Below are 27789 nucleotides of genomic sequence, written 5' to 3'. Positions count from 1 at the left end.
TGAACAATACATTGCAACAAAGATTATCTCTGTACTGCATTCAATTGAATATAGTTCAAAAAAGGTTTGCAAATCATTGCATTTGTCCCAGCGTTTCTGGTATCCATGTTATAACTACACTTTCTCTGTAACTCCTGTTGGAAGTATACCTAAGAGAAGTTTGTGCATCTGCATGTAATTATCATAACTATCTGCAGACAACGGTGTAAGATTCGATTTCTTTGTGGTTGTAAGTATGCACTGTGTGTCAGTTGTATATGTTTGCATGCATCCGTGTCTGTTAGTCTGCCCGGATGAATAAAGGGGGGTGGGTATAATCCATCACCAGTTGATAGTCCTCACAAAAAAGGAGCTTTTTTTGCTGAGAGGACAGCCCTTGTGTGGACAAAGACCACCATACTGGGGACTTCATAGGACCCAGCTGAAAAGGTGTTGCCCAGAGTAACCCCATTCACATTAACAGGCATGCTGTCCAAAGCCAGTCATTACTGCTGACTTGGACCAGCCGGGCCACACATAGACCAGCCTAGAGCCTCTAAGGCCATTCACTCCGCATCAGCCCACAGGCAAACAGCCTGAACTCTGCCACTGGGGACCATCTAGAATTGTTACCGTTCAATTCGACTGTCTGTCTTGAGAGCGTCAATATATGCAGTCACTGAGGACACTGATAAAGAGCATGGAAATACAGTTTTAAAAGGCAAGAGTTGAGTCTCTGCCTATTCATTAAAATGTGGCAATAAGGATGCAACATAAATAACAATAATTAACAATTTATATGGCAATATTTAAAGAGCTTACTGACACTCACTCAATTGGAGAATTTACCTAAAACAGTGAGTCTATGTAATAAACTACAGCAGCCAGCTAACATCTTTTGGACTTTTAAGATATTTAGTGTGATGACACTCTCAGGAACGTCTGGTGCTATGGAAGAACACAGCTGCAACATGGACAACAAACGGCAAAGAAGTAACGTAGTATTATTGCGGTAAAATTAAAATGACTTAAAGGAAAAACATGCTTGTCAGTAGAACGACTTTAAATCTGCTGGAAAACATTAGAAGGTCGTTATTATGAAACATTCTATAATTGGTTTTGCAGAGGAATTGGATAAGGCAATATTCAGGTATTCATGTCCACTCAACGTCCTTCTGCCGCCGTTATTTTTTGACACTGTGAAATGAGGGTCAGCCGTCTTTTCCCCTATCTGCCCTCCACCCCCACCGCATTTCCACCTCTGCTCTCCTCTCCAGTCTGCTCCCTGTGGGCAGGTGGTTGTGTAAATTTAGCCACAGCTAGGTGAGGTGCTTCCTGGGTAGACTGTTGGCAAAGCCACCTTTAGGGTGTTCAAGATGTCACAGGGAATGAAACATCACCTCGGCTGCCCTGTCAAAAAATTCACCACCTTCCATTTCCCCCATAACCTCTAGGTCCTAGAAGCACTGTGGGTGATGGGGAATGCTTGTTTTGTGTTTTCTAATTTTGCCTGAAACTCACCAGCCATTACCTAACCTAGAGCGCTGGCTGAGTGTTAATTGTGAAGCATTAATATAGCCATTAAAACAGTGAGCCAGGGCCTGAGGAGAATGCATGCTAAAGTTAAAAATCAGGGAGACAGTGCTAAATGCATGTGATACCCTCTCTGCAAATGACACCCTATAAGAGGTGGCACTGCAGAGAACGTTTTAACATATTAGAAAAGGGCAAAAACTATTAAACACACTGGCACTGTGATAACAACATCTGCAACGTATGTAATAAAAACAAAGCTCCTGTATGAACTGAGTGTGTATATCTGCAGGTGGCATGCTGCAGTAGCAGTTTGGATAATAAGGTGAATATCAATCAAAATAAAAATGACATTCTTTTCTTAATTTCACAAAACTGTATCTGGGGAACAAGAACAAAAGTGTCTGAATTTCATTCCAAAACTCACTCTAAACTTCTGCCCAAATTTTCTGTAATTACTGCTGATTCACTTTGTGGTCGAGTTTCTGGAAACTTGTCAGGAAACACAGTTTTAAAAGAAAAGAAAAGGCTCTTCTGTGATTAGGGTGGTTAGGTTTATTTGTCAAAAACCTTTGATCACAAAACCACAAAAGCTCGAGGAGACTAATGAGTAAGAATATTAGTCTGACGATGTGTGATTAATGTGCAATTAAGTTCTATAAAGTGTAGTTTGAAATAAAAAGTAAGGGTAGGTACAGAGACGGCTACAGAGGGCTGTTGAGTTGAAAAGAATAACAAAATTGGAAAGCGTTCCAAATGTGACTATCAGCTTCTTCATTCTCCCTGATGTTGAGTTAGGCGTTTTGCTGGGAAATGGGCGGCCTGCCAGATTGGGGCCAAGTCAGAGTTGTCAGGGGATTACAGTTCTGCCTTGCTCACTGCAGGGGGTGCGGAGTGGGCCTCAATTACCCTGGAGCGGCGTGTTTGATTTGGCCCGGCACTTTTGGGGACAGACCAAAAGCTGAATAATGCACCATTAGCAACTCAAAATCCAGCCCTAAAATGAGTCCACTTATGCATCACATACAGTAATTGTGTGTCTATCAAAGGCTGGCAGGTCTACACCAATTACCCTGATAACAACAAAACAATCTACGCATATTATCTGCCGAACACCTGTAGGCAGCCTCAAACAGCCGAGGTTTAAACTTCTACGTCTCATCTAAATTCGGTCACTAACACGCTACGGTAAAACCAAGTGTCAGCTCTGCAGTGCAGGAATAGGAAAATGCATTGTTGCTATGAGATAACGTGGGAAGGGAAAAGTGTGATGTTGCGACTGTTTATGTTTGTATTTACAAATATGGGAGATGGCAGACAGTCAGAAAGAAAGAGAGAGAGAGAGAGGGAGGGAGGGAGGGAGGGAGAGAGAGAGAGACAGAGAGAGAGAGAGAGAGAGAGAGAGAGCCCCCTTGACTGGCTACAGTTGGAGCTGTGCAATTGAATTTCACAGGATATGAGGCAGCAAATGGCATGTAAAGGCTGGAGCGTCAGACGGTTGCTGCCACACGGGCCAGATCAGATAAGGGAGGTGTAAGTGAAATCATTAGGTAACTCTGCAAGACATCAAGGGCAGTTTGAGGTTGGCAGGGGGCTATGAGAGCCAAAGGTCCTCCTTGAGCTCCATTGAACACCCACTCAGCCTGATATGCATGCACTTACAAACACACAGGGAAAATCACTTATACAAACACAAGCCACAAGACAAACATGGACTCAAGACAGAGACAGGCCAACAAGCAAGCACTGTTTTTTCCACTCCACCCACAAATATATGCACGAACACACACACAGACACACAGCACTTCAAACTACAGACGCCTCATTGAGGTATCAGCCCCAGTGATTGTGTTTGTCCACCTGGGTATGAAAGAGCCATTCTGGCCTGTGTGGAGGAGACAGCAGTGTGGTACAGCTCAAGCCGGAGCCCAGCTAGGCTACGTCTGTCTCAGGCTCTCAGGGAGGGGAGCAGCCAAGTGTGGATGCACCTCATTACCTCACTCATCCACACACCAATTACCCCTAAATAAATACACCCAGCCCACAGGCAGCAACAATGACATCCAGCCTGAAAGGGAAGAAAGGATGCCGTTCAGAAAGCATTTGCACGCACAGAAAAGTGGTGTTGGATAATGATGAAAAAAAGTACAGAGAAAAGAAGCAGAAAGAAGAACATGCAGGGGGCTCCAAGTCTTTCAAAGAGCTCAAAGACATGACGGAGAAAGAGAAAGAATGAAACAAACACAGAGCAAGCAGAGTGAAGTGATTCAGAAAATGATAATTTCTTGCTAAATTTCACCCAACACATCCGCAAATGATGTTGTGGCGGGGGAGGGGCAAAGTTTAATTGTTTTAATGCATGCAGCCATGAGATAGCTGTGCTGCTGTCTAAAATCGTGATTGCGCTAGTGCCGACACATATTTGCATGTACGACGGACCGCTTGGGGTAACAGTAACAGCAGTGTGTCTAAAGGCCAAAGAACATTGGCTAAAAAGAGGACGAACTGGCAGCCAAAGAGCTAGGTCCCTAGAAAGTTTGACAAAATATGGTGGGTGGCATGAAATGTGACAAGAAATACTCTGAAGGAACACACTTTCAGGCCAGCCAATATATGAGAAAACATTTTAAGCTGCTAAGAGCACAAAGTCTCTGTTACTGGAGTGAGAAGGTGAGCAAAGGATGCAGAAAAGGTGTGTGGCAGAGAAAAGAAGACAGATGTGTTTTCAAGGAAGGGGAGGGTACGAATGAGGAGAGGAAGCCAAGGGTTCTTTCATGCTCCCCTCCCCACCACACTTCCTCCCACCTCCCTCCATGTGGGATCTTTCTGCATGAGTGACTCTGTCATACCTGGGGGACAAAGTGGTCTCTCTCTCTCTGTCTCTTCTTCTGTCTGTCTCTCTCCCAGTTTCTATCTCTCCTCTTGTATGTCTGTGCTGAGACTACAGTGAACCAAACCTGGTTAGTCTTGTGTTGTAAAAAGAGAACTAAGGAAAAGAATCAAGCGCTGGGTAAAATGTTATTATCCTTAACATTACCTGAAAGGGACTCAAATAAGTCCTTCATATATAAAATTCTAAAACTCAATTAAGGAGCGACTTGTACGGAAAGTGAACCACTTTTATTTGGCACTGAAAGTCAACAGGGATGATTCACATCTTCCTCTGACGCCTGAACAGTCAGGTGATGGGTGGAACTGTAAGTCACAAAAGGCGGGGTCCGAGGGGGGTGCATCAGCATGTGTTTCCCGATAGGCTGCTCTACAGTCACCAGGATGTATGAGCACATCCCAAACTTGAAACTAATCCGCATGACCAGAGTCGACCGGTTCACCTGACCAGAGGCAGATTCCTGGTTAACAGAAACAACGGCTAGGAACGTGTCACTTTTCCACGCTGTTGATTTGATGTATTAAACAGAAGGTGATGGATGGAATGGAAGTGAAAGGAGCAGGTTTATTAGGATTCCTTCCTGATGGAGGGCTGATTGAGGGAGGGCAGGCTACATGAGTCCAGTGCCACAGGTGGGTGGAGTAGCATCAACATGCTGTGGCAGCATAGTCAGGATTCCTGATGTACAGCTCAACCCTCAGCTAGAATCAGAATGCATGGGAATCCCAGGTACTGTCACATACAAGTCAACAGGCAAGACCTGCGAAGACCTGCTGGCCTGTTACTAACCGCTGTGACCTTTGCACGGGTTCAACTTGTGTGATCTGTGGCTGAGCCTAAAAACAAAAGGGTTCCCTCACTCTTCCTGCCTTATTCTTCTCTGTTACATGTGCCCTAAATGTTCTTCATGGGAGTTCCAGCGTTTTTAAATTCCCGCACCCTACAACACTTACACATGCTGTCGTCACAGCCTGCAGCACCATTCACTCACACTGATAAACTGTGAACACGTTGTCTTTAAAGTCTATGCGTCTTGTTTTCATATGATCAACGTGTACAGGCACACACGCATAGAAACACACATTTCAATTTATCAGCACAAATGCTTTCTCATAAAGCGTGTGAAAAATGGCACAAACGCCTCTGCAAGTCCAGCACCTGAACCTCCTCTGTAGAGAGGGTTGCGTGACCCGTGAGCATTCACACACTACCTGTGCCTGAGAGGAATGTACAAGAGATATGCAGGATCCTCGAGCACACACCCAGAAATACTTGATGATCTGTACAACTCGCAAACAAAACGGAAATTGTCTTGCTTTTGTTTCTGCTCATCAAACATGTCCAGTAGACAGCATCTGGCACGCCAACCAGTTCTGCTTTTGACAAGACAAATGGAAATGATTTCACCCGCTCATTATGAACTCACAGTGTCAGTTGTAAATATAAACTGATCAGCCACAACATTAAAACCAGTGACAGGTGAAGTGAATAACATTAATCATCTGTTTACAATGCAGTGTTCTGCAGGGAACTTTGGGTTCTGGCAATCATGTCGATGTTCTCTGACACACACCACCCACCTAAACATTGCAGACCAAATACACCCCCACATGGCAACCGCTCTTCCCGTCACCAGCAGCCTCCGCCCAGCAGGATGAGGTACCCCATCACATTTCGAAAACAGCTCAGGAACGTCTCAAGGACCACAACAGCAGCCTGCAGACTCTCCAGATCCTGACCTGACTGAGAATCTGTGAGATACACTGGAATAAACTGAACCCACCGTCCCACCAGGTGGGGCCCACCTCACCCCAACCCCAGTGCACAGGACCCAAAGGATCCAACATTTCGATGCTGGTGACCACAAAATACCCCCAGAGGTCTTGTGTTGGCTTCCCCTGACAGCTCAGAGCTGATTTGGCAGCTCAAGGGGGACGGACAAAATATCAAGCAGGTGGTGGTCGTGTTGTGGCTGATCAGTGTAAATGTTCACTCACTGAAGGATTTTTTTTGGAGATACTGATAATACACATCATCAGTCAATGTGCTGTGGTGACTGTGAAAACATTGGAAGCTAAGTATTTGGAAAATGAATGATGTAATTCTGCTATAATTCTTTCTAATGTGGTAAAGAACAGGAAGATACTATAGATGACGTTTACATCACTGCTATGAAAGATTAAATAAAAAGGTCTAATGTAAATAACATTAGTGATGCTATTAGGTAAAGAAATACATAATCCCAAATACGCTTTTTTTTTTTTAAAATCTCTGCTGTCTTCTACTTCATCGTTTGCTTACGTCTGTGTAAGCATGCCAGGTGTGACACTTTCTTTGCGCAAGCTGATCAGTTCAGGATCATGACCTGTTGAGACAGGCATCGGTAAAGCTTGTCGTGTGAAAATAGGATTAGTCTGAGGTGTTAAGTATTTTAACTGTCGGGATGCATCCTTCATACAAAGACTTATTATAGTAATACTAATAGCTTAGTTTTTTATTCTCCCAGTGAGTAGGAAAAACTGTTATATGGAAAGACACCAGAAAGGTAACTTAACTAGAAAACAATTTTATGGTCATTAACACAAATTGTAGATACATGTCATCAGTATATGTATCCACACAAGAGAGCCCCTCTGAATAGGCAGGCACACATAACTTAGGCGTGGCTTACTGTAACATCCGATTTAGTGTGGTGTAAGTTTTAAAGTGATTGGGTCTTAATGTGCCATATCACAGTGTGATCTCACAATCCCACATGAAAGCAAAGCTCAGACTTAGCAGGACAAAAACAACGCAGCCCAGTTATATGGGCCATATACGTTGGCAAACACACTTACTTCATCTGCCAAATCCCTAAATTAACACCTTTTTGGTGAGAAAGCTCAATTTGGAACACATCACACCAACACCACAGCTGGCATTCAAGGGTAAAATTAATTACTTCAGATACATGTGCTTCCTCTCAAAGTGGCAGACTTATTTGCATTGAGGAACATTCAGCAGAAGTAATCGATGCACACGCAAAATACGGCCACCCAATGACCCCGGCCCCGTCTCAAAGTCCCTCCCCGTCCCCAAAGCCCTGACGGCTCAGCCATGCATAGAGGAACAAACACAGGTAGCGAGAGAAAATCAGACTGCAACAAAACACAGAAACATGAATGGGAAGCATTACAATGACAGGCTGGATGCAGGACAATGGGCCCGACATTAAACAAACGGCAAATCCCAGGATGGGCTGCGGGAGTATGATACAGATTACAGGCACCTACTCCCTGCCTGGGGAACAGGGGAGAGGGAGAAAAAAGGACACAATATTGCAATCTGACAGCTGACGTCTTCATATAAATGTATGAATTTACATTCCAATTAGAGGAAATTTACATCTTAATCACAGAGAGCAGTGTGTCGGTCCCTCAGTTAGTGTGTTGCTGCGGTAATGAGGTGGGATGCTGCTGTGCTCTCTCATCCAGACAGTGATCTGTCAGCAGACGACACCTCCCTGTTATGAGGGAGCTACACCCCTAAATGCGACTGCCGCCACAATCCGGTAATATCCGCTGAAATCTGTCTTAAATACCAACAAGGTGTGAGCCGCCACCCGAGGATAATATGCCAAATATGAAGTTTGAAAAACATCAAACATATCTTAAATACAGTGCACTGAACCACGAGTGTCTTTAACTGTCACTCAAGTGACAAGCTTTCAGTACCATTTCTAATTTCCATACTAATAATGGGTATATTATCCTTAATGGTTTGACTTTGTTTTATGGCATTTGAAATGGATGGTGATGCCATGTGTGGAATTACTCAAACATATCATGTCATCAGATCACATGCTGCTCTGACGCTTATGAAAGCAATGTGAATGGCTGAGATGTAAGGATTGTGAAAGTATCATCAATATCCCTCTGGTCATCATTTACATCAATGCAAATCCTAACCACCGAGCTCACCCTCAAGGAAACGACACAAGTCTCTCTGAAGGTATGCTTCTACTTGTAGGGAGAAAAGAGAGGCAGACAAGGAAAAAGAAGAACATCTTGTTCAAGTTTGTGAAGTATATTTGAGGACGCTTCTTGTGGTTTAGTTCAATTAGCAGACAAGAGCTGCTGGTTGGAGGCTTTGGAAGTGAAACCACACGAACGGGCCTAAGGCTGAGGCAGGGTCCATTTAGAAACTCACAAAAGAATGTCAATCACAATGCCTTACTGATACAACTTTAATGAGTCTAGAAAAGGCAGCATTTATTGAAAACTTCAGCTCTGAAACTTTGCAGAAACAAGTTCCATCCAGTGAAATCATTTAATTGTAGAGCAGCACCGATTGCTGACAATGCAATCAGGAGCAGCATATTAGCTACCACCACGTAGGGGAGCACATAAATCAGTTTAACACAGTCCTTTGCCATCTTCACGCTTGACTTTAATACAGGGATGTGTGAACAAAAAATTGGAGATAAATGAGGCATGGCTTCTTTATCACCTACCTCGTAGCCAATCAGGCCTCTCCCGTCAGAGACATTGCTCTAATGGCTGATATCTATGGAAGCAGCCTATTACTGGATACTGCCTGTAATTAAGACAAGTCAGATTACACCAGGCCAGTGCCTCCTTTCTGATATGTAGGTTGCCATTAGGGCCAGAAGTGGTGATGAAGGCTCATGTGGTATATATATATAAAAAAAACCTCTGAAAAATGTTGCGTGTCCAGAGTAGGTGCCAAATGTGTCCCCAAACATCACATGGGGTGATATGTGGGGCGTGGCTGGGATCCCACTTGAGCCTGCAGGGTGTTGGGAAGCTGCATGCCCCCCTTGGCACTTATCTCACATATTCTAACATTGCAGGCTGGGGAGGGGGCAGGTGGGGACGGGGGACGGGGGCTGGGGGGGCAAATGAGGTTCAGCAATTGAGTTTAGCTTGAATGTTCACCATGATTACAACATCTTAAAACACAAGGTGCCAGGCTGACTTTGTGTCTGGCAGCAAATGAGGTGAAAAGGGTGAATGTGAAGGCTGTTAAGTTGGGATAAGGGCTCTGAATGTAGAGTGAGCAACACTCTTTAAAAGCTGACTAGGATGTAAGAAAGAGGAGTAGAGGGAGGGAGCCTCTGACAAAGGAAAGAGTGAGAGGGAGAGGGAGAGCAAGTGAGTTTGAGATGGGAAAGCACTTCTTTCTGTACACAGAGTGACCTTGCTAACACTCTACCTACTCTAATATTCACCACTACACATGCTTCTCCGCACTACTTCTCGCCCATCTAAGCACGCAAAGCCTCCTATCAATAAACACATTACTCATTATACTAGTTCGTTATCTAAGACCTGCACAAGCATTAACACGCTTCTTTACAAAGATGCAAAGACACACACTGACAGAGAGATGTGATACCTACAGCAAGAAATCCACTGTACTGATTTAATTATAATGTTGTGCATTACATCGTGGATGCAGGAAGCTCAAACAATGCCTGCTGAATGTCAGAGTGTTTTTAAGGATGTGCATCAAAGAAGGCTGTTACTTTGACGTCCTATGAGATTTATATAGAGAGAGGAGTTCACTGGGATCTCTCCTCTTGCTGAGGTAAGAAGGTTATTTATGATATGAGTAAATGAACTGACTCAGTGAGTGAAAACTTATTGACATAAAATATTCCCATCATACCTCTGAGAGAACAAACAATATAGAACTTAAAGATCATACCAACTAAGCTGAAACATATGTTTGTCTTGCCTTTCCTCATATAAAGTCATGAAACAAACAAAAATGAAAGTTTTGGAAAGTTAAAACAAAAGTAATGTTATAAAAGACACACACACACACACACACATTCAGAGAGGGTGATGAAGCAAGCGTACATGACGTCTCCATGCAAACAGTCTGTGTAAGTGAGCGTACAACATCAGGCCATCAGATCACTTCCCTTTCCAAACATGAAGCCTTTAACAGATGTGAAACTCCCGGCCCTGGATCTTTTCACGCCACTGAGTCGCAGCACACGTAAAAAGCTACAAGAGGCAGAGAATGACAGAGCAAATGAATAAATAAAGAAATAAAAAATTGTGAGAGACTCCGCATATATTTATGATGGGATGAAATATACCCGATTTGATTCACGCAAGTATCTCTAGACCTGACAGAAAATACACTTGTCTGAGGGAAAAAAACAAAAAAAAATCATAAGAATCCTCAGACTAACATATGGAGTAACCTTTGTGGCCTTCCGGGACTTGGGGTGGTGGTGGTGGGGTTACGCGGAGGGGTCTAACGCTCCGAGGACCGTAGGCACGCTAGGGAGAGGTGAGCTGTCACCCCCCATTATGATCACGCCTGAGCTCAGAAAGGGGGAGGGGTAGGAGGAGAGTAGGCAAAAAAAATAAAAAAAACAAAACCAAAAAAAAAACACTGGTTCCTTGCTAACCGCCATCTAGAGCCTCAGAACCCTCAGTCTGCAACTGCCTCCTGGGAAACGCTTGCACGCAAGTCATCCTCATCGTCAGCTAGTAGTGGGGCATAATGTGTGTGTGGGGATAAAGGGAGGGGTTTCTGTGTGTGTGTGTGCATAGTTGGGCTGTGTAAGCACAATGTATGGATTTTGTGTAACAAAAGGACAACTGTGCATGTTTTCTTATCTGGTCAGATTAATATAAGGAATTGATGAAGACATAGAAGACCTTTTTTAATAAAGAAATACTGAAATACAAAGACCTGTCATGGCTGCGACTTAGATTATTTTTAACTCTGGACCAAGCAACGCTGGCATAATACTGCCTCATGCGTGATTTTAGATAACACGGCAGTCTTCCGAAAGCAAAAGAGGTGTGGCGTATAGCGCAGCAACGCGTCTAACTGCATGTGTCCTGTCCTGCCATCGTAATATTTTTACACTGACATCTGTTTGGCTTTGTTACTACCTCAGCTGCCAGCTTAAAGGTGGCACAACGTGCCTCTCAACCCCCCCCCCCCCCCCCCCCCCCCCCCCCGTTCTGTGTTTGTACCTTTTATACAGAGGAGTGAGGGAGAACAACAACACAGCATTCCCACCTTGAACACTCAGTGTAAAAGGGGCCAGAGAAAGCATCTCAAGGTTAAAATGAGGGCAAAGGAAAGGCTAAAGGTATTTCAGGAGTTTAATAGATAAGACTCCCTGTAGAAACTCTTGCGATAATCAGTTACTGCCATGATTTGTATACTTCTTAGATGATCAGTCAAAATTATGTACAGGATTGAAGTGAAACTGCAGTAAAAATAGCTAATTGTGTGAAGCTTAACATGGGGCAATATTATGTGCCAGTGGATAAGAAGCTCGCCTCAGATTTGACCTTTTGCTGCCTTTTGTGCGAGTTTGGGTGAACACTGCTTAGGCGCATTCTGTTCCCCAGATCCCACTCCTAACACCCCTGTCACTCATCATCACTCATCATTGTTAGGGACAAAAGGAAAGTTTGGTTAAGCCACACACTAGAGTATTCTCCCACCCAGTGCCTCCCCCCGCCTTCACACATTCATATATGTGTGTTGGGTACAACATGCACACACACACACACACAAACATTGACAAATGCACAAAGAAAATTGTTCTGTTTTTGCTGCATAAACACAAGACCACTGACTCACACATGCATTCTCATTCATGCATGGAGTGGCAAAAGTTTTGAGGGGTGCCATCACCTTGCCCTCTAACTAGCCTTTTGAAGTGCAGGCTTGTCCTTCAAATGGCCCTCTGACTCATCTATTGAGTGTAATTAAAGTCTATTCAGGGCTCTGTATGTGTCCTAACTATTCTCCATCATCTGGCCGGGCCTTTCAATAGCCACCTGTGAACTCTGAAGCATAGGGACACTTGCCCTCATAAAATTCATGAGCACTGTTACATTCAGCAGTTGGCCAACTTCTCTCAATAGCCAAACACCACTTTAAATAACTCTGTGTTGACTGTGGGGTGAATCCTTTCTATATACAACCATATTCACAGTAACAGGGGTTAAGTAGCTCCCATGATTAGCTGAAACTTGGAGATAAAGAGGAAGAAAGGCGATCTCGAGGGCCAATTTGTTTTTATCAAGCAAGGACTCATTGGGGGATAGCTGAAAGAGAAAGGTTAAATGTCTATATATATATGTTCTGCCATCTCTAAGCCTACATTTCTTCTGATGCGTACTTATTCTGTTGTAAGGAAATGATGGATTACTCACAGTAAGGTCATCTCCCCACGTAGACTGGCTTTTAAAACACACGAGTCTAATGCTGTAGTGACAACAGAAAAAACAAGTTTCTAAAAAATGTTGACATTTGATTGTCAACCTTCATAGGCATGACTGAGTACTTCCATTGTACACAGCACTGTTTAGGAGCCAACTTTCTGCCAATTCCAAATGATCACACACTTGGTATTTTATGCCAGTAGAGCCAATCACAGAAAGAAAATGTTGTACGTTATGAACTCAAGTGACTGCACTGAATAAAATCATAATTTTATCAAGGTAGCAGCCTTAACAACCATTGGCTAAACTTTTTTGACTGAATAACTATTTTATATAACACAAAAGAGCTGTCAATAATAAATTGCAGTAAAACAAAGATAAAGCAGATGAGCAGATGTACAGATAGGTGTGTGTACACACACACACACTACTGCTCGTGACCCCACAGGACTCTGCACGATGAGAGTGTGGGAAAGTTATTTTTAGGAGCCAAGCCTTCCTGAGTTTGATGCTCCTGCTCCGGATCAACATTCCACCTTTGAACCACTCCGACCATGGAGCTGTTTGTGCCCATGATGGCAATTTTATCTTTTTTTGTGGATCAACAGCAGTGAGGGGACTGTTTCATTTTGGCTGCTGTTGAATTAAATCTTTAGAATTACACCAGGCAAAACAGGACAACGGCGCCTTTCACTACTATTTAGTCAAGTCCCAACATAAATGTTATCTTTCCGCGTAGTTTCAGAATGGACACCTTTAAGAGCGCTAAAAATCTGGGTTTTACTTACATGTTTGGACTCATCAACCTGCAACTTTTTCAAAACGCAGAATCTGTGGGTGCACATGCAGATGTCTTATTTCGTGTAGTCTAATTTGGAGAGTGAGTAATTATTTGAATGTCTTTAAATAAAATATACTCAACAGATATCTTTATTTTCATTGCTGCATAATATGTTAATTACTCAAATTATCAAGTTTACACAACCATGAATTAAAAGAAAATAGTGAATCATTCTTGGCTGAGGAAAAACAGCAGAGGTTTAGTATGTGATTTACAGGGAACAAATTTACCACCCTTTTCAGACTTGCTCAAAAGTGCATGGACCTTAGGCAAAATAAGACACGATTTTCTAAAACCTAAGAGATAACAATAAAAAGACTCGGAAGCCGAGGATACAGTTAAGACCCAGTTTATAAGCACCAGGGGGCTTATGGTTCCCCAGTCACTACCATTATGCTAATGGTATGCCCTTTCTGAACATGCGTACACATACCCTATAGTAGCACAAGACCCCACGGATGTAGGGTGGCATGTAAGATACAGCCTGTTTCCCCATCTCTCTCTCTCTCTAATGGGAGCTGAAGACAACTAGAGCTACTTTAATCAGGTCTGAGTCCAGTGTGGTCAGTCTAATCTGATGGGGGCTGAGTGGTGCATGGACTATGTTAAGGGTTCACTGCTCACTGATGAAACAGCTTCACTTCCAGGGCGAGTTCAGGCAGACCGCACTCTTACTCAGTCTGGCAGGAAGAGCACACATGCCCTGTTTTGTTTTCCTTTAATACTGCCTGTTTGCAAGAAACGTTTCGGCATTGTGTTGATACAGTATAGAGGGCAGCACATGTGGCAAAGTTCCAAACATTCTCTTACCGAGCTTTGACCAGACTACAGCAAACAAAACTGCTACTACTTTTTCTCCCTGGATGTTTGAAAAATTAAAGAGAAAATCTTATCTTATTTTAACCAGTGTCTTTAATGATTTCTGAACCTTTGACCTCATCCACACAAACATGTTAAAACCATACATATACAACAATAAAACTATTGGTTTCTTCATGAGATTTGGCATTGGTGAGCGAGTTTGGTTTTCTTGATTGACAGATTTAGATCAGGATTTAAGATGTCAACAAACACGTTTGCAGCCACCCTCCCCAACATACACACACACACACGAGACTCAGCACAGAGAATTTACAAGCTGGCTCTTTTCAAACACACATGCACATTTGCAGAATAGATAAAATCCCTGTTAAATAATAGATGCAAATCTGATGTATGTTGTGAATATTGTTCGGCTGAGGCGTCCGATCGCGTGCCACTGACTGGCCTGCACTGGGGCTCTCTCTCATACATGTACAAACCATAAGCACACCTCATTCCAAAAATGCGACAGAGGCTGGTGCACCAAGGGAGGATGTATAAATTATTCATTTGGAATATTATTCCAAAGGTCCATTCCCATCTGATTGTGATTCCCATGGCAGATATAGGAATCATAGTGAAATGTATGGAGACTGAAAAGATTTTTTTGCATGCTACTAAAAGGTTCAGGGCACCTAATAAGCCTACTGCTTGTTTTTAGTTTACTCAGTCTGCAAAAAGTCACAGTGATCCACTAATGGAAGTAAACATAAAATAACCCAGTTCAGTTCTTTTCAGCATTGGCTGTTCTCTGATCTTTAGTACCAAGCATTATTTGAGATATGGGGAAGCAGATATATGAGCAGGCATGGAATACAAACAAACATATAAACAAATACACAAACAAGCCCTGAGGACAAGGTTTCTGTCTAACTCATTCTTCATTCTACAATTCTGTCTTTCCCTCCCTTTTTATTTCTCTCTCAATAAGACGGTTTGGTGCCTCTGAGGAAAAGCCCTCATTTTAATTAGACCTGACCTGAGAATCACTTAACTGCTCCTCTCAGCTTATGCCCCCCCACCCCTTCTCCAAGCCTTCACTCTGCTCCTCACATAGGTCCATTAACACCCTTCCCTGGGCACCCACAGGCTTCAACAGGGGGCAGACACAGGCGTTGTCTTAAAGACGTTTTGAGGACATGCCAAGAAACATTAACCTACTCTACACACCTCCCTCGGACTCTTTCAGTTCAGCTTCCTCTCCTCCTTTAGTCCTCTTCTACTCAGCGCCATCATCATCATCTTCATCCCCTTTTTCCTGCTCTCTCTTTTCTACCCCTCCACTCAGCTTAAAAATTTACTCAGCTGGCTGATGCCAAATTGATGTTATGTAGGAAGGAAGGTCATTGGGCAACTTGAGATGTTTGTATGAGAGTTGGACATGTGGGTGTCAAAAATACAGTGAAGGGTCAATCTAGCACTTTAAATTTTTTAATTACATTTAACACAAGACTTAAGCTGGTACGAGGCGTCCATGTTTGTTTGCTTTTTTTTGGCACAGCAAGGGGCAGTCAGTGGGGGGTTGTTTCTGGTACGAGTGAGATGATCAAATACAATCCAGGTCCAAAGTCCAACTTGAGTAAAAGATCCATGAGTTTCAAGGCATATCAGACGCAAGAACACTTCAAAACACTTTGCATTACTCACATATGTACAACTCAGATTGGCAATATCATCTTATCAGTTATTTTGTCGGCCACTGCAGCGATTGCGAGGTAAAAAGTAGAAATACAACGTTCATGTTACAAAGTAATCTGACACTGCTGTGCTGCACTTTGACTGATGACGCTGTACTACGTTTCAGCAAAACTGCATTTTTTTCATTCGTTGGTAAAGTTGATTTCGAAAGCGGCCTGATTTAGAATAATGTTAAACATATAGAAGCTTTCAAAAAAACCTCAGCATTCCCATTTGTAATTTAGACTCAGATGTTGATGTGAACTGTAAATCCAATAACTCCTATGTTAATCAGTGGAGTATAAGGCACAGTAAGACCTTGACTTTGAATGTGGCCCAGGACCTTCATCACGTCATTCTCTGCTCTCCTATCCTTCCATTACTGACTCTCTCCAATGAGGTTTTTAAATGACACCAAAAATCCAAAAAATCATTATTAAAAAAACCCAGAAAGTTCTCAAGGCTTCAATTTTAACTTAAAGCCAACACATGTGTACAAACCACACATCCATCAAAGTGACGGGGCTTATCAGTGCAACAGACACCTCCAAACAGCCTCTCTAAAAGACTAATTTGACACAAATCCTGTCTTATACTGTATTTGACCCTATGACCTGCTGCTGGCACCCCAGTACCCCACAGGCACAATGCCTGTCAGTTTAAAGGGTCAAACAAAGGTAAGACGAATGTAACTGCGTACCATCTACATTCTTCAGCGCTTCATCCTCAAAGCATCTTGCATTGTGAAACAAGTGACAGAAGCCCGTGTCAACTCCATATGAGCGAGTGAGAAAATTCTCATCCACATTGCGTGTCGCATATGTGCATGCGTGTGTTTCTCAATAAGTACGTGCTTGTTCTGCTGCATGAATATCAATATTTCTATGTGTGGGAGAAAGCAATGTTTACTGTGTGTGTGTCTATGAGTATGTGTTAATCTTGTCTAAACACCTAACACTCCCCTACCTGCTCAGACAGGGCCATGGGTTAATTCTGGCTTCAGGCATCATGGCTAATAACTGCTCATCAACCGCAGCTTGAACTCTCGAAAAACGTCAACTGTCGCTCAGGTAACTTTATCACGGAACCAACAGAACCTTGCTGATGGTGCTGCTGAGTGTGGGGTTGGGAATGAAGGTACTGAAAACATATCAAATTTACAAAAAAAATAAAAAATATTACAAATAACTGAATACAAGCACGTCTTTATTGACAAAATCTGCACTCCGTGTACTTTTCCGCGTTCTTGATGTGCTAGATGATAGAAGCATGAGTCAAACAGCAGTTAAGAAATTAGTTACCAGCATGACTCCACGCACAGTTGGGGTGACATGTAGGTGCCTGACTCAACTTGTGAGGAGCTAGTGCCGTCAATCACCTGTCATTCATCACCACCATAGCACAAATTAATCCAGATAGATGATACGCAGAACGAGGCTGGATTTGCTGCATTTACAATATGAAAAAGGAGTCAAAAGTTGAAAGAAGCGCATAGCAGCAGGAGATGTGCTCTATCACTATCACGATGGACGTGTAGAAGAAGAAAGACTGAGCATGAGAATCCTGTATTATGTGGCCCCAGGCAGAGGAGCCCTGTAGCTCGAGTAAATGAGGTGATTAGCAGGGATGGTGTGAGCTGTCACACTTCAGACAGTGGGCTTGGAATCCAATCACCATCTCATGTGTCAATCAGTGGCCCACCGAGGCAGTTGACCAACAGGTTAAACACAGTATACGATAAGCCACATATTCAAAGCATGACAGTAGCCCTACAAGCAACAACTTACACACAGACACAGAGATATATACCAAAGCCTCTGTGGAGAGGTGTGCAGAGCCAATTCGCTCACCACCTTTCTGACATCTCCCTCTGAAGTGATGTACAAATTAATGAAAGTTCATCACAGTGCCAGAGAACACAAGACGAGAGCATAATAGCGTATAACAATGTCTAATCTATGTTTTGATTGATTTGTTGCATGACTGGTGATACAGTACAGTGTTCTCCGGGAAATTCCCTGACACAAGGCAATGTGTAAGGACAGCGACTGTGATTGACGTTTCATATTACGTACTCTCTCAGAAATTGCAGCCATAGTATAATTCTGACAAGTCCTGTGGGGACATTACTCTGATTTTCTTATAATGCATAATAACACTATGAGATAGGGCTGTGTAATGGCAAGAATCTGGCAATGCGATACCTATCATGATACAGTGGTTACGATTCAGAAAATTGTGATATGTTTCAATACTGTAAGCAAGGTGACATACACTATATAGACAAAAGTATTGGGACATTTTGCTACTCCAATGAGGACTCTGGTGACATTGCATTCTAAGTTCATGGACATTGGTGAGGAGATGGCCTCCCCTTTTAGGCTGTGGAAGATTCCACTCTTCTGGGAAGGCTTTCCACAGAATTATGGAGTGCTTCTGTCGTGATTTTTGCCCATTCATGCAGTCAGGTTCTATGTCTATGTGGACCTTGCTTTGTGTGCTGGAGCACAGTCGTACTGGGGTGGAGAGGGGCCTTCCCCGGGCTATTGCCATGGGGTTGGAGGCATGGCATGGTCCAAAATATCTTGGTATACTGAAGCATTAAGATTTCCCTTCACTGGAAGTAAGGGGCCCAGCCCAACCCGTGAAAAGCAGCCCCATACCACACTTGAATTCAACAGTGAAGAGGTGACTGAATATTTTTGTCTATATATTGTATTTTGTTTTTTCTAAATCTAATTTATCTAATAGTATAAAGAGCATGCCACCATATACATAATCTGATTCCACTGTTATGATTGATTGGCAAAGAAGTTAACTTTCTGTCCATGTACTTTTGCACGTAAACTATTATTCAAAAATAAATACAATGTTTTTGAGTGTAAACATAGTACCACAAAACATAACAACGCAAGGCTCGAATGTTACACCCTTCGTATGAGGGCAATAACAGTATGGTTACCATTCAACAAAAAAACTCCAGTAATGCTCCTTAAACAAGGCAGGCAGACAAAGCCTGAACTTTACAATGTGCTGCTGAGATATATGACATGGTATCCTGGGCCCACAGAGCTACAGGGACGCTCTAGGTCTTGTCCCCTGGCCTGCCCATTACAGAGGCCTAATTAAAAGACCACTAAGGATAACCACCTTGACTTTTATGAACCTTATAAATCCATATTAGAGTGGTCTATTCAGAGGGTCAGAGAAAGGAGGGGGAATGGGCCAATACAGATAGGAGAATGGGTTAGAAGGATGGTGAAGACTGGCAGAAAATGAGAAGGGGTTGTCTATAGGTTGTGGAGGAGGTTTGGGGGGGGGTGGTCATTCCTCTCCTCCCCCTCACCTCCTGCCTGAGACAATAGGACTCACTAAGAGCCAAGGACCAGAGGGTGTGATAAGGTAATGATAATGTAATGAGAACCAATCATGAGCCTGAGCTAAGAGGAGGGCCCCTTAATTTGTCTCTAGAGTGGTAGTTCAGTGACAGACTGATTGCTCCAAGTGAAAGTGATGATGTGACGCATGCAAAATAGATGCGTCTCTGACAGGAAGAGAAAGGAAAAGAGAATGAGAAATCATAAATCAGAATGAAAGAAGAAAGGGAAAGGCCATACAGTCCTGTGCTGTGTATATGCCCTATTCTTTATACATGTTCAAAATCATCAAACTAAGCAAAAAAATTTAAATCGTGATGACAAAAAATTGGAACCATCTCTCTGATAAGAACACATTTTTCATGGGTCGAGGGGGATAACCCCAGTAGATTACATTCTACCTCACAAATTTGAAAGTCTGTTTTTTAAGAAAAATTTGAGGTTAAATGCCTTGGTTCACAGAAGTTAGGAGATGTTATTATAAACCAAACCATTGGTGAAAACAGGAAAAATAAAGAAGGCCTTTTTTCTTTTCGTGTGTTATTCGAGGGTGATGGTGGCTGGTCACAAACAGGCTTTCAGGATCTCAAGCATCTTTCCGAGAGGATTGGAAACAAGAAATCATTAGGAATCATCAAGACACGACATTTGATTGACACGACTGATGTGTCAATCAAATCCCAGCGGCTGCTTGCATTCAGATTTATATGCCCAACAAAACAATGTCCTTAGCTACCATACAGGCTCTCCAAAAGACACAAGACCCCACTTTCCTATAACAAGTGCAATTTTTCTTGATGCCAGAGGTGGATTTTTGCACAATATTCTGCAAATATGGGACTTGGGAGATGAACAGTGTAAAGAGACGCCGATAAAGCAACAGTTCTGAATGAGGTATGCTGTATCATCATCATCACACAGGCTGAGCAGTGAGTGACCACTTTATCGCTGCTAAACTAGTTTTGTCATAGTTTGTTCCTGTCCTACCTCAGAGGGAACTGAGGAGTAAAACTTTGGTATTTGGAGAGATAGGAGAAGTCTATGTCTCTGTCAATAGGAAGCCAGGTCTATCAGCTGGGGAGTGAAAGAACAGCAACCTACCAGACAGCTATCGCAGTATATGTCTTTCTCCCTTTAGAATTATTGTGGCTAAAAATATTTTTGATAGCTTAACCCTGTTTGTTGTGGTTCATAGTGGAGGGTTTGGGACATGTCCATGCATCATTATCATCACTAGTGATTAAATCATAGTTGTTTAGAATATCACAAATATACATTCCTTTAACTTTTTAAATTGTGTTCATGAATATAGATAGAAATCACTCTGTTGCCTTTTGACATCACACCAGAGTAAGTGTGGCAGCAACAGTGTATAATCAATAACTTCACCTTTGATTTTGGCACTCAATAACAGACAAGTAAACACAGGCTGGCGAAACCTGGCCAATATGAGACACTTCTCTTTACCAGCATCACCACTTAATTTCAGCAGTGCTATGAACGTGATGAATGGTAACAAATGCAATGGATCTCCTCATAAATAATTCCCATCTAATTTCAGCTCTTATTTTAAGTTGATGGTTACATCGTAAGTTAGAAAAACACAGAGGAACAAAATTGGGGCAACAAAATAAAACAAAAAAAATCTGTCAGAGAGACAGCACTGAAAAGACAAGAGGGTAAACCACTGAACATGTTTTGTTTATGAAGAAACCCTGGGTACGCTGAGTAACCTTGACAACATACCTCAATAGTGAACTGTTTTCTCTTGAGTTTGAAGGCCAGGTCCTTGTGGTCAGGGAGTTTACTCGCCAGACAGTTCAGGTGAGGTATTTGGCGTACATGTAGCAGGCCTGTGAGAGCAATGTAAGCAAAGAAACATATTCAGTCCACAGTGTGCATGTTGTACATTCTTTTTAAAGTTTAAAATTCTGTTAAAATGGTGTAAGTTACAGAGGATCAGCTCTACAGACTCATTTTTTCTGCCTAAATTATACATACAACATTCACTATACTTCTAAATATCCCAAGAATGCAACCAACATTATTATGTTCAGTACCCCTCTTTTGAAGTAAAAATGCTCTAGTCTATCATAATCATTGCATTTCTTCACACTGACTTCTCATATGGATGACTGCATCTTTTAAATTTTTGAAAATGTTGAAATGTTAAAATCAGTCTTTTACTTAATTTGTTTTGAAATAAACCATGCTCATCTACTTGAATGAATAGAGTGAATGTAGTCGGATAGTCATTAACAAGCCTAAGTGAGCATCATAGTTACAAAAGGTAAACTGGCAGAAACTAGAAACACGGTGGAACTGAAGTGAGTAAAACATATCACTGATAATGTAAAACAAAATTACCAAAGAAATGACTTGTTATCAGATAACTGTGGGCAGTTCTATATGAGCACTGATATACTTCTTTTTCCCTGTGGGCTGCAGCATGGTGTACTGTAAAAGAAATGTGCCTATTAAAGGACACATTAGAGCAACGAGGGACACAATGCACACACACGCACAAGGTACGAATTCCTGCAAAGGGTCGGAGGAAGCTTTGGAGTATTGTTTTTTTACTCTTCACCTCTCATTTCCCTTCACCAAAAAGTTAGATTTCTATAAAACTGTAAAAGCACTGTAGAAGTGGCGTGGTATAAACGAGCGTGAGAGAGTAAAGAAGAGATCGAGGGAGTAATGGAGAAAGGGAGACAGACAGAAAGTGGGGGATGGTGGGTTCTCTCCTCTGTGCACTTGGGTGATTTCCCCTTGCCTGATTTGCAGTGACAGGCTTCCCAGCATGCTTTGAGCAGCCCTGAACTGCTGCCGCAAACACACACGCACGCGCATCCGCACACACTCTCACACTCGTACCAGATGCGTTTGCACTCATGAACACACATCAAAACAATCATGCACATAACTGTATTTCATAACCCAACCAGAATCTCTCTGGCTGGTTAAGCAGAGGGCAAATGCATTAATGAACAAGAAATTAAACAATGTTAATGACAAATTCCAACAACATTTTTGCAATACAAAATTATTTTTTAAATATCATGCACTACACCACCGCATATTGAATGAGTTTACATGCCACCTGCCTTTAAAATGCAGAGAAATGTGATCACTACTGGACGTGTTGACTAAATAAAACATGTTGTGGGATGAAACCAAAATCTGCCATTGAATGTCTTTACTCCTCATCCCTTCATCTGTCACAACCAGGGTTGTCTAAAGAGGAGACGAAAGGGAGGGGACAAATGAGAGGAAAAGCGTAAGAGTGAGTGGGAGAGTTCAAGAGGCGCGGCTAAAAATACCCCACTCGCTTAAACTGACCTTTATGAGTGAAGAGTGTGATAGAGTGATAGAAAAGACGGAGGCAAAAGGGAGAAAGAAGGAATGGTAAAATTGTAGAGGAAAAGTGATGGTGAGGATCGGCAGAGCAGGGACAATCTATGTTGCAACTCCCCTGCCACCCCACCACCACCTCCCCTTCCTTCGTTTCTATCTCTCCAACCATCCCTTTTCAGTGTCCTCTTCCCCTACTGAAAGCCTTGCCCTCCATTTATTAGCAGAGCATGCTGGCCATGGAGACATTGAGCGAGGGATGGAGAGATAGAGGCAGAGAGGAAGAGAGAGTGATGGTGAGAATATCGATTCCCCAGTGTTGGTCTGCTCTGCTCCAGAGCCTCAGGGGTATGGGACTGGGGATGGAGAGGGGGTGAGGCGAGAGGGAGAGGCAGAGAGGCTCTGCTGGAGGGAGGCGGAGGCAGGGATGGAGGGGATGAGGGTGCGAGGGAGAGGGGGTACAGCGTGGCAGCTGAATCCCCCCCGGCCTGTCTACTGAGGAGCACGTCTGATTGAGCAGCAGCACACTAACGCGCACTGACAGCCTGGCCTGCAAGGGGGCTGCCCTGCCTCCATCCACAGCCCAGCCCCAGCCTTAATGCACTGCCTGTGTGTACGTGTGTGTATTTGTTGGAAAAGAGACAGAAAGATAAGCGAATGTGTGTGTTCTTACCATGGTAATCTTTGTAGAGTGGGTTGGTCTCTCTCTCAGAGCCTTTGAATGATTCCAGGGCTATGGCATTGTCACACAGCCTGGTTATGCTGCCCATTAGAGCTCTGTCCTGTAGGACCGGGAGAGTGAGAGAGTAAGCGAGAGAGTGAGAGAGCGAGAGAGAGAGAGAGAGAGAGAGAGAGAGAGGGAGAGAGACAGAAACATGAGCAGGTAATTAAAAGCCTCCTGACGGGCCATCAGTGTTGCAATTAAATTAGGTCATCATTTCCCACGGCCAGGTCATTTCTGCTCATGGCTTAGGTGAGGCTGATGACGTACAGAGGGAAAAGAGCACTGATAGGGGTTACAGGTGATGCTGGGGCAGGCAAATGGACATACACCTTACATCAGGCATACATCTGCAAAAGAGGCATGGGGACAGTCAGCAGCAGCATGATGAAATTATTTTACTTCATCAAATGTCTGTATGAAAAGGCATATAGTTGGTGCACACTCTCAAACCTGCACACAGCAGGGGAGGACAGAGGAGAAGTGGGGAAAGCAGCACAGGCTTGATGAGGAGAGCTCCCCCTACTGGTTAGGTCACCGACTTGACGACAAAGAGGACAATTCAGGGGCGAATACAGTAGATTGAACGAATGAGGGAGAAATATACAAAAGGGTGGAGACAGAGGATAAAGGGAGTGGAAGGGAGGGAGAGGAAGGGACATTGGGATGAAGGGAAAGAGGGAGTCCTGCATTATTAATCCTTATACCTCTTGAATCATTCACATCCTTCTCTCTGTGTTGGCTGCCACTGCCTAATGCAGTTTTCATGCCTTCATGTCTTTTCCCCACTCTTTCTTCTTCCTTTTCATTTTTGTCCTACTTTTAAAGTATGCATATCCCACCAGTCAAGGCCACCAGCACTTACAGGGTATCTGAGGTCACTCTTCTGCTGCAATTAAAGACGGTGTAAGAGTTTGGTTATAACAAATTATTCAAAACACTAATGGTACAGTATGGACAAAAGTGTGTATGAGTGAGGGGGTGAGCTAAAACTTTATCTGTGCTAGTTTGGCAAGGCCATCATAATTCTGTTTGCTTAAACACAAAGATGAGTTTCACAGGGATCAAAAGTGTCCACAAAGAGCAGCATGACAGTAAAATGTCAGTGAAATATACACATGCTCTGCAGCTACTTGGAACTAAGGGAAATGCACTCAACTGTATATCTTTTTTTTGAAAACTATTTTTTTTTAATCAACCAGGGTCACTTCAACTGCAACCAAAGTCTATGCTGGCTTAATTAGTTCCATCAGCGTAAATCCTCTGAACACTCGCCTCAGCTGACTGTCACTGAAGAAGGGAGATCCCAGGATTCATCTCACCTTCACTATAATCACAGGCCCTTCAAGTAACCAGTCACTGATGAATCCTCATTCTGTCACAGTTGATTGGCTCAATGGGTTTTGTTCAGCTCTGTGGCTCAGTGCTGTACCTGTTTTGGCTTGTTCGAAAACATGTGTCTCTCTATTTGCAGAATCCAACCAAATTCAACACTCTGACTGAGGTGGGGATGATTTTTCCATCTGTCTAATGTCTTGATTCTATATGTACTGTATGGCACGTAATAAATGCACGTCACATCCAAGGCTAGATATGGAAGCAGGAGTCCTTCTGTTTTCAAATGTGATTTCATTGGGGAACACGGGCACAGTTTCTCAATTAAAAAAATCTAACTAATATGACAGTTGTAGTAACCATAATGATTACATGGTTTATATGGCCTGATTTCAAGCCTGTGATGTAAACATAAAAATTAAAAACGGTTTTGCAATTCATAATATTGAGATGGAAAATCAACCACTAATAACATCAGAAACGGCAGCGGATTAGCTGACAAGGTTGGCCTAGCTTTCAGGAATCGAAACCAGCAATTTATGTAAGAAAATTCCATAAAAAAAAAACATTGAAAACTGTTCAGTTATATAAAATACTATATAACTAATTAACAATTTGAGTCATTTTTCCAAGCAAATATACCAAATATTTGTTTTGCAAAAGAGTGGATTTAATAACAGTGATGATTATGATGATTATAAAAATAATGATACACAACAAGGACACACAACAGTGTCCAATGATAAATCCAGGAATAAAACAATCACAATGACAACAAAAACAATAAACAATACAGGCTAACTCAAACACATTTAAAAATACACACATTTAGATGGTCCATAAAATTAAAGTGAAAAGATTACGTGAAAGAAAATGAAGTCAAGGTTAAAAGTTGGGTTTAGTTAAGTCGATCTTGAATGATTTTGATAGCTTTAGATCAGTTAATCACAGCTTCAACTCTAGCTCATTAATTCTGGTAGTGGATCTTTCAAGTAAACAATATGAACAAAACAAAATTATCCAGGTTCTCTTCATGACAACAGGGTTTCAAACCAAGTCTTGACAAGGGTTTTCTTAGAAGCAGTTCTTTTTCCCAGTTCGTTGTTAATGGGATTGGTTTGGTGTCACAAGAGGAAAGTTTATTCTAAATTGAAACTACCAGCTTAGTCTTAGTAGTAACTAGTATTTCCAAAGTGCCACATAGTTGGAGTGTAGCCAAAGGTACCCAAAAAAACAAAACAAAACAAAACAAAGCATCAGGAAGAGAGTAGAACTCCTCCAAAACCTGGAAAGGGTGAAGGCCTTGAAGGTTAAAAACATCACCACACACGACTGCCTTCCTACCACTGTATAAAAATGAAAGATGTGGACTAAGACAAAGAGTGTAATATAATGCCAAATGGGTGATAATTCATGCTCTTTACTCACAATAGATAAATGTTCTCCTATACAGTGCCAAATGGACAGTGTTAGAAATGATGAGGCTTATATGTGACTCTACATGCAAGAGAAAGGCCAATCCTGAATCCAACTTAGAAAAGGATACAGCATTTCCCAAAGCAGAGTCCAACCAGCAATTAATAGGTTTTAGTTGAAACAACCAATAATATTGCTGAAAATTGGGTAAGGAGAGTTCACCAGAAGTTTTGCCACAAGGAAGAGTGAAAAAGCAGATCCTGGGACATTTCCTGTTCGATACAGTTAAGATCCTTAAAAAATGTTGCTTATCTTTCTTATGTGTAACAGTAAATACCATTGACTTTTTGGACTACAGGATAAGGGTTTTTGATATGTCAAAGATGGGATTAATCAATTCCTCAAGAAAATTATCAGGAAATGATAATGTGAATAATTGCAGCCATAAATTTAAATGAATGAAAGTAAACACAACATCAACTATATATTGTTGGTTAAGTACCGCAGTATTAAGTAACGCTGCCTGATCAATCCAAAGTCTAGTATTTGCATAGGTGAGGACACCACTTAGTCTGAGCAGCAGGTGAGGTGTATATTGGTGCATTTTAGGGAAAACTCTGTAGTATGTGTTTGTGTGAGTTTACTTGTGGGGATGGGTATGGAAGCAGGAAATAGTATGATGGAGGAGGACCACACTAGGACAAGCCTAATTAATGTTTCAGATGGACTGTGGCACTGAGCTGCTGTGAGGAGGCTTTCAGTGAGTTGCTCAACTTCCCAAGCTGCTCAATAATGGATAGAAAGTCCAGCGCAGTCTCAGCCAGCTAGCCCACTGCTACCAGTCTAGACAGTCTTCCAAAGGCCACACTCTGTTAACCAAGCTAATTATCAAAAGTAAGGAAGCTCTGCTAACATGTCAATTCTTAAAATGAGCAGCCTGCACACACTGGTGACCTCAGCTGATCAATTAGAATATTTTCTTATCACAACAATGTCAAGTAAGACTAAACTCATCATAAGGTCATTTCTTTGATGGCCATCCTAACAGCCTCTCATTACCTCAATGTTGGCTTCATCACCCAACACCTGATTTGGTCCAAAATTTCCCCCTCTCCTCTTCTTCCCCCCGCTTATTCACTTCACTCCCCAGGGTGGAGAAGGGGGAGGAGACAGATTAAAGGTTTGGAGAACAGGCCAGAGAGGGACAGGGAGACTGCTCCCACCACAGCTGACATCTGCTAGTTAGCCACTCTACCTTTTTTGACTAGGCCAAGGCCGCTGTGCACTGAGCATACAGGCTTGGAGCCAGAGCATGTTGTGACAACACAGCTGTTCTGAAAGTTAAGCATCTACCCATATCTTTGTATAAAAGGATCGCAGATAATGTAGCCCCCATGCTCTTGTGAAAAAGGGCTATAGGGAAGTAGGGTGTTTAAAGTGAAGGCAAGATTAAAAAAAAAAAAAAAAAAGAAAACATTTTGGTAGAAAGTCTCAGATGGCTCTTCTTGCGAGTGTGCTTCTGTGTTCGACTGTCTGGGGGAGGGCTGTGGTTTGCCATATGCCTCAGCAGATGACTCCACCTTCACACTGAGAGGCCA

General features: G+C 42.5%; 1 protein-coding gene across 3 annotated transcripts in view; it reads right to left on the bottom strand.

The window, feature by feature from the left end:
* elp4 (elongator acetyltransferase complex subunit 4) overlaps positions 1-27789 on the bottom strand; it is a 53387-nt gene that overhangs the window by 10716 nt on the left and 14882 nt on the right. For all 3 annotated transcript variants that reach the window (XM_046384810.1, XM_046384800.1, XM_046384820.1), the window contains 2 exons: positions 23393-23501; positions 21115-21221 (listed from right to left, as the gene is read on the bottom strand). In XM_046384810.1, the coding sequence (XP_046240766.1) occupies positions 21115-21221; positions 23393-23501 (216 nt within the window). The remainder of the gene's footprint in view (positions 1-21114; positions 21222-23392; positions 23502-27789) is intronic.

Source organism: Scatophagus argus, chromosome 1 (genome assembly GCF_020382885.2).
Source record: "Scatophagus argus isolate fScaArg1 chromosome 1, fScaArg1.pri, whole genome shotgun sequence".
Taxonomy (NCBI): Eukaryota; Metazoa; Chordata; class Actinopteri; family Scatophagidae; genus Scatophagus; species Scatophagus argus.
The sequence above is the reverse complement of the archived record's forward strand: the minus strand, read 5'-3'. Positions and strand labels throughout refer to the sequence as shown.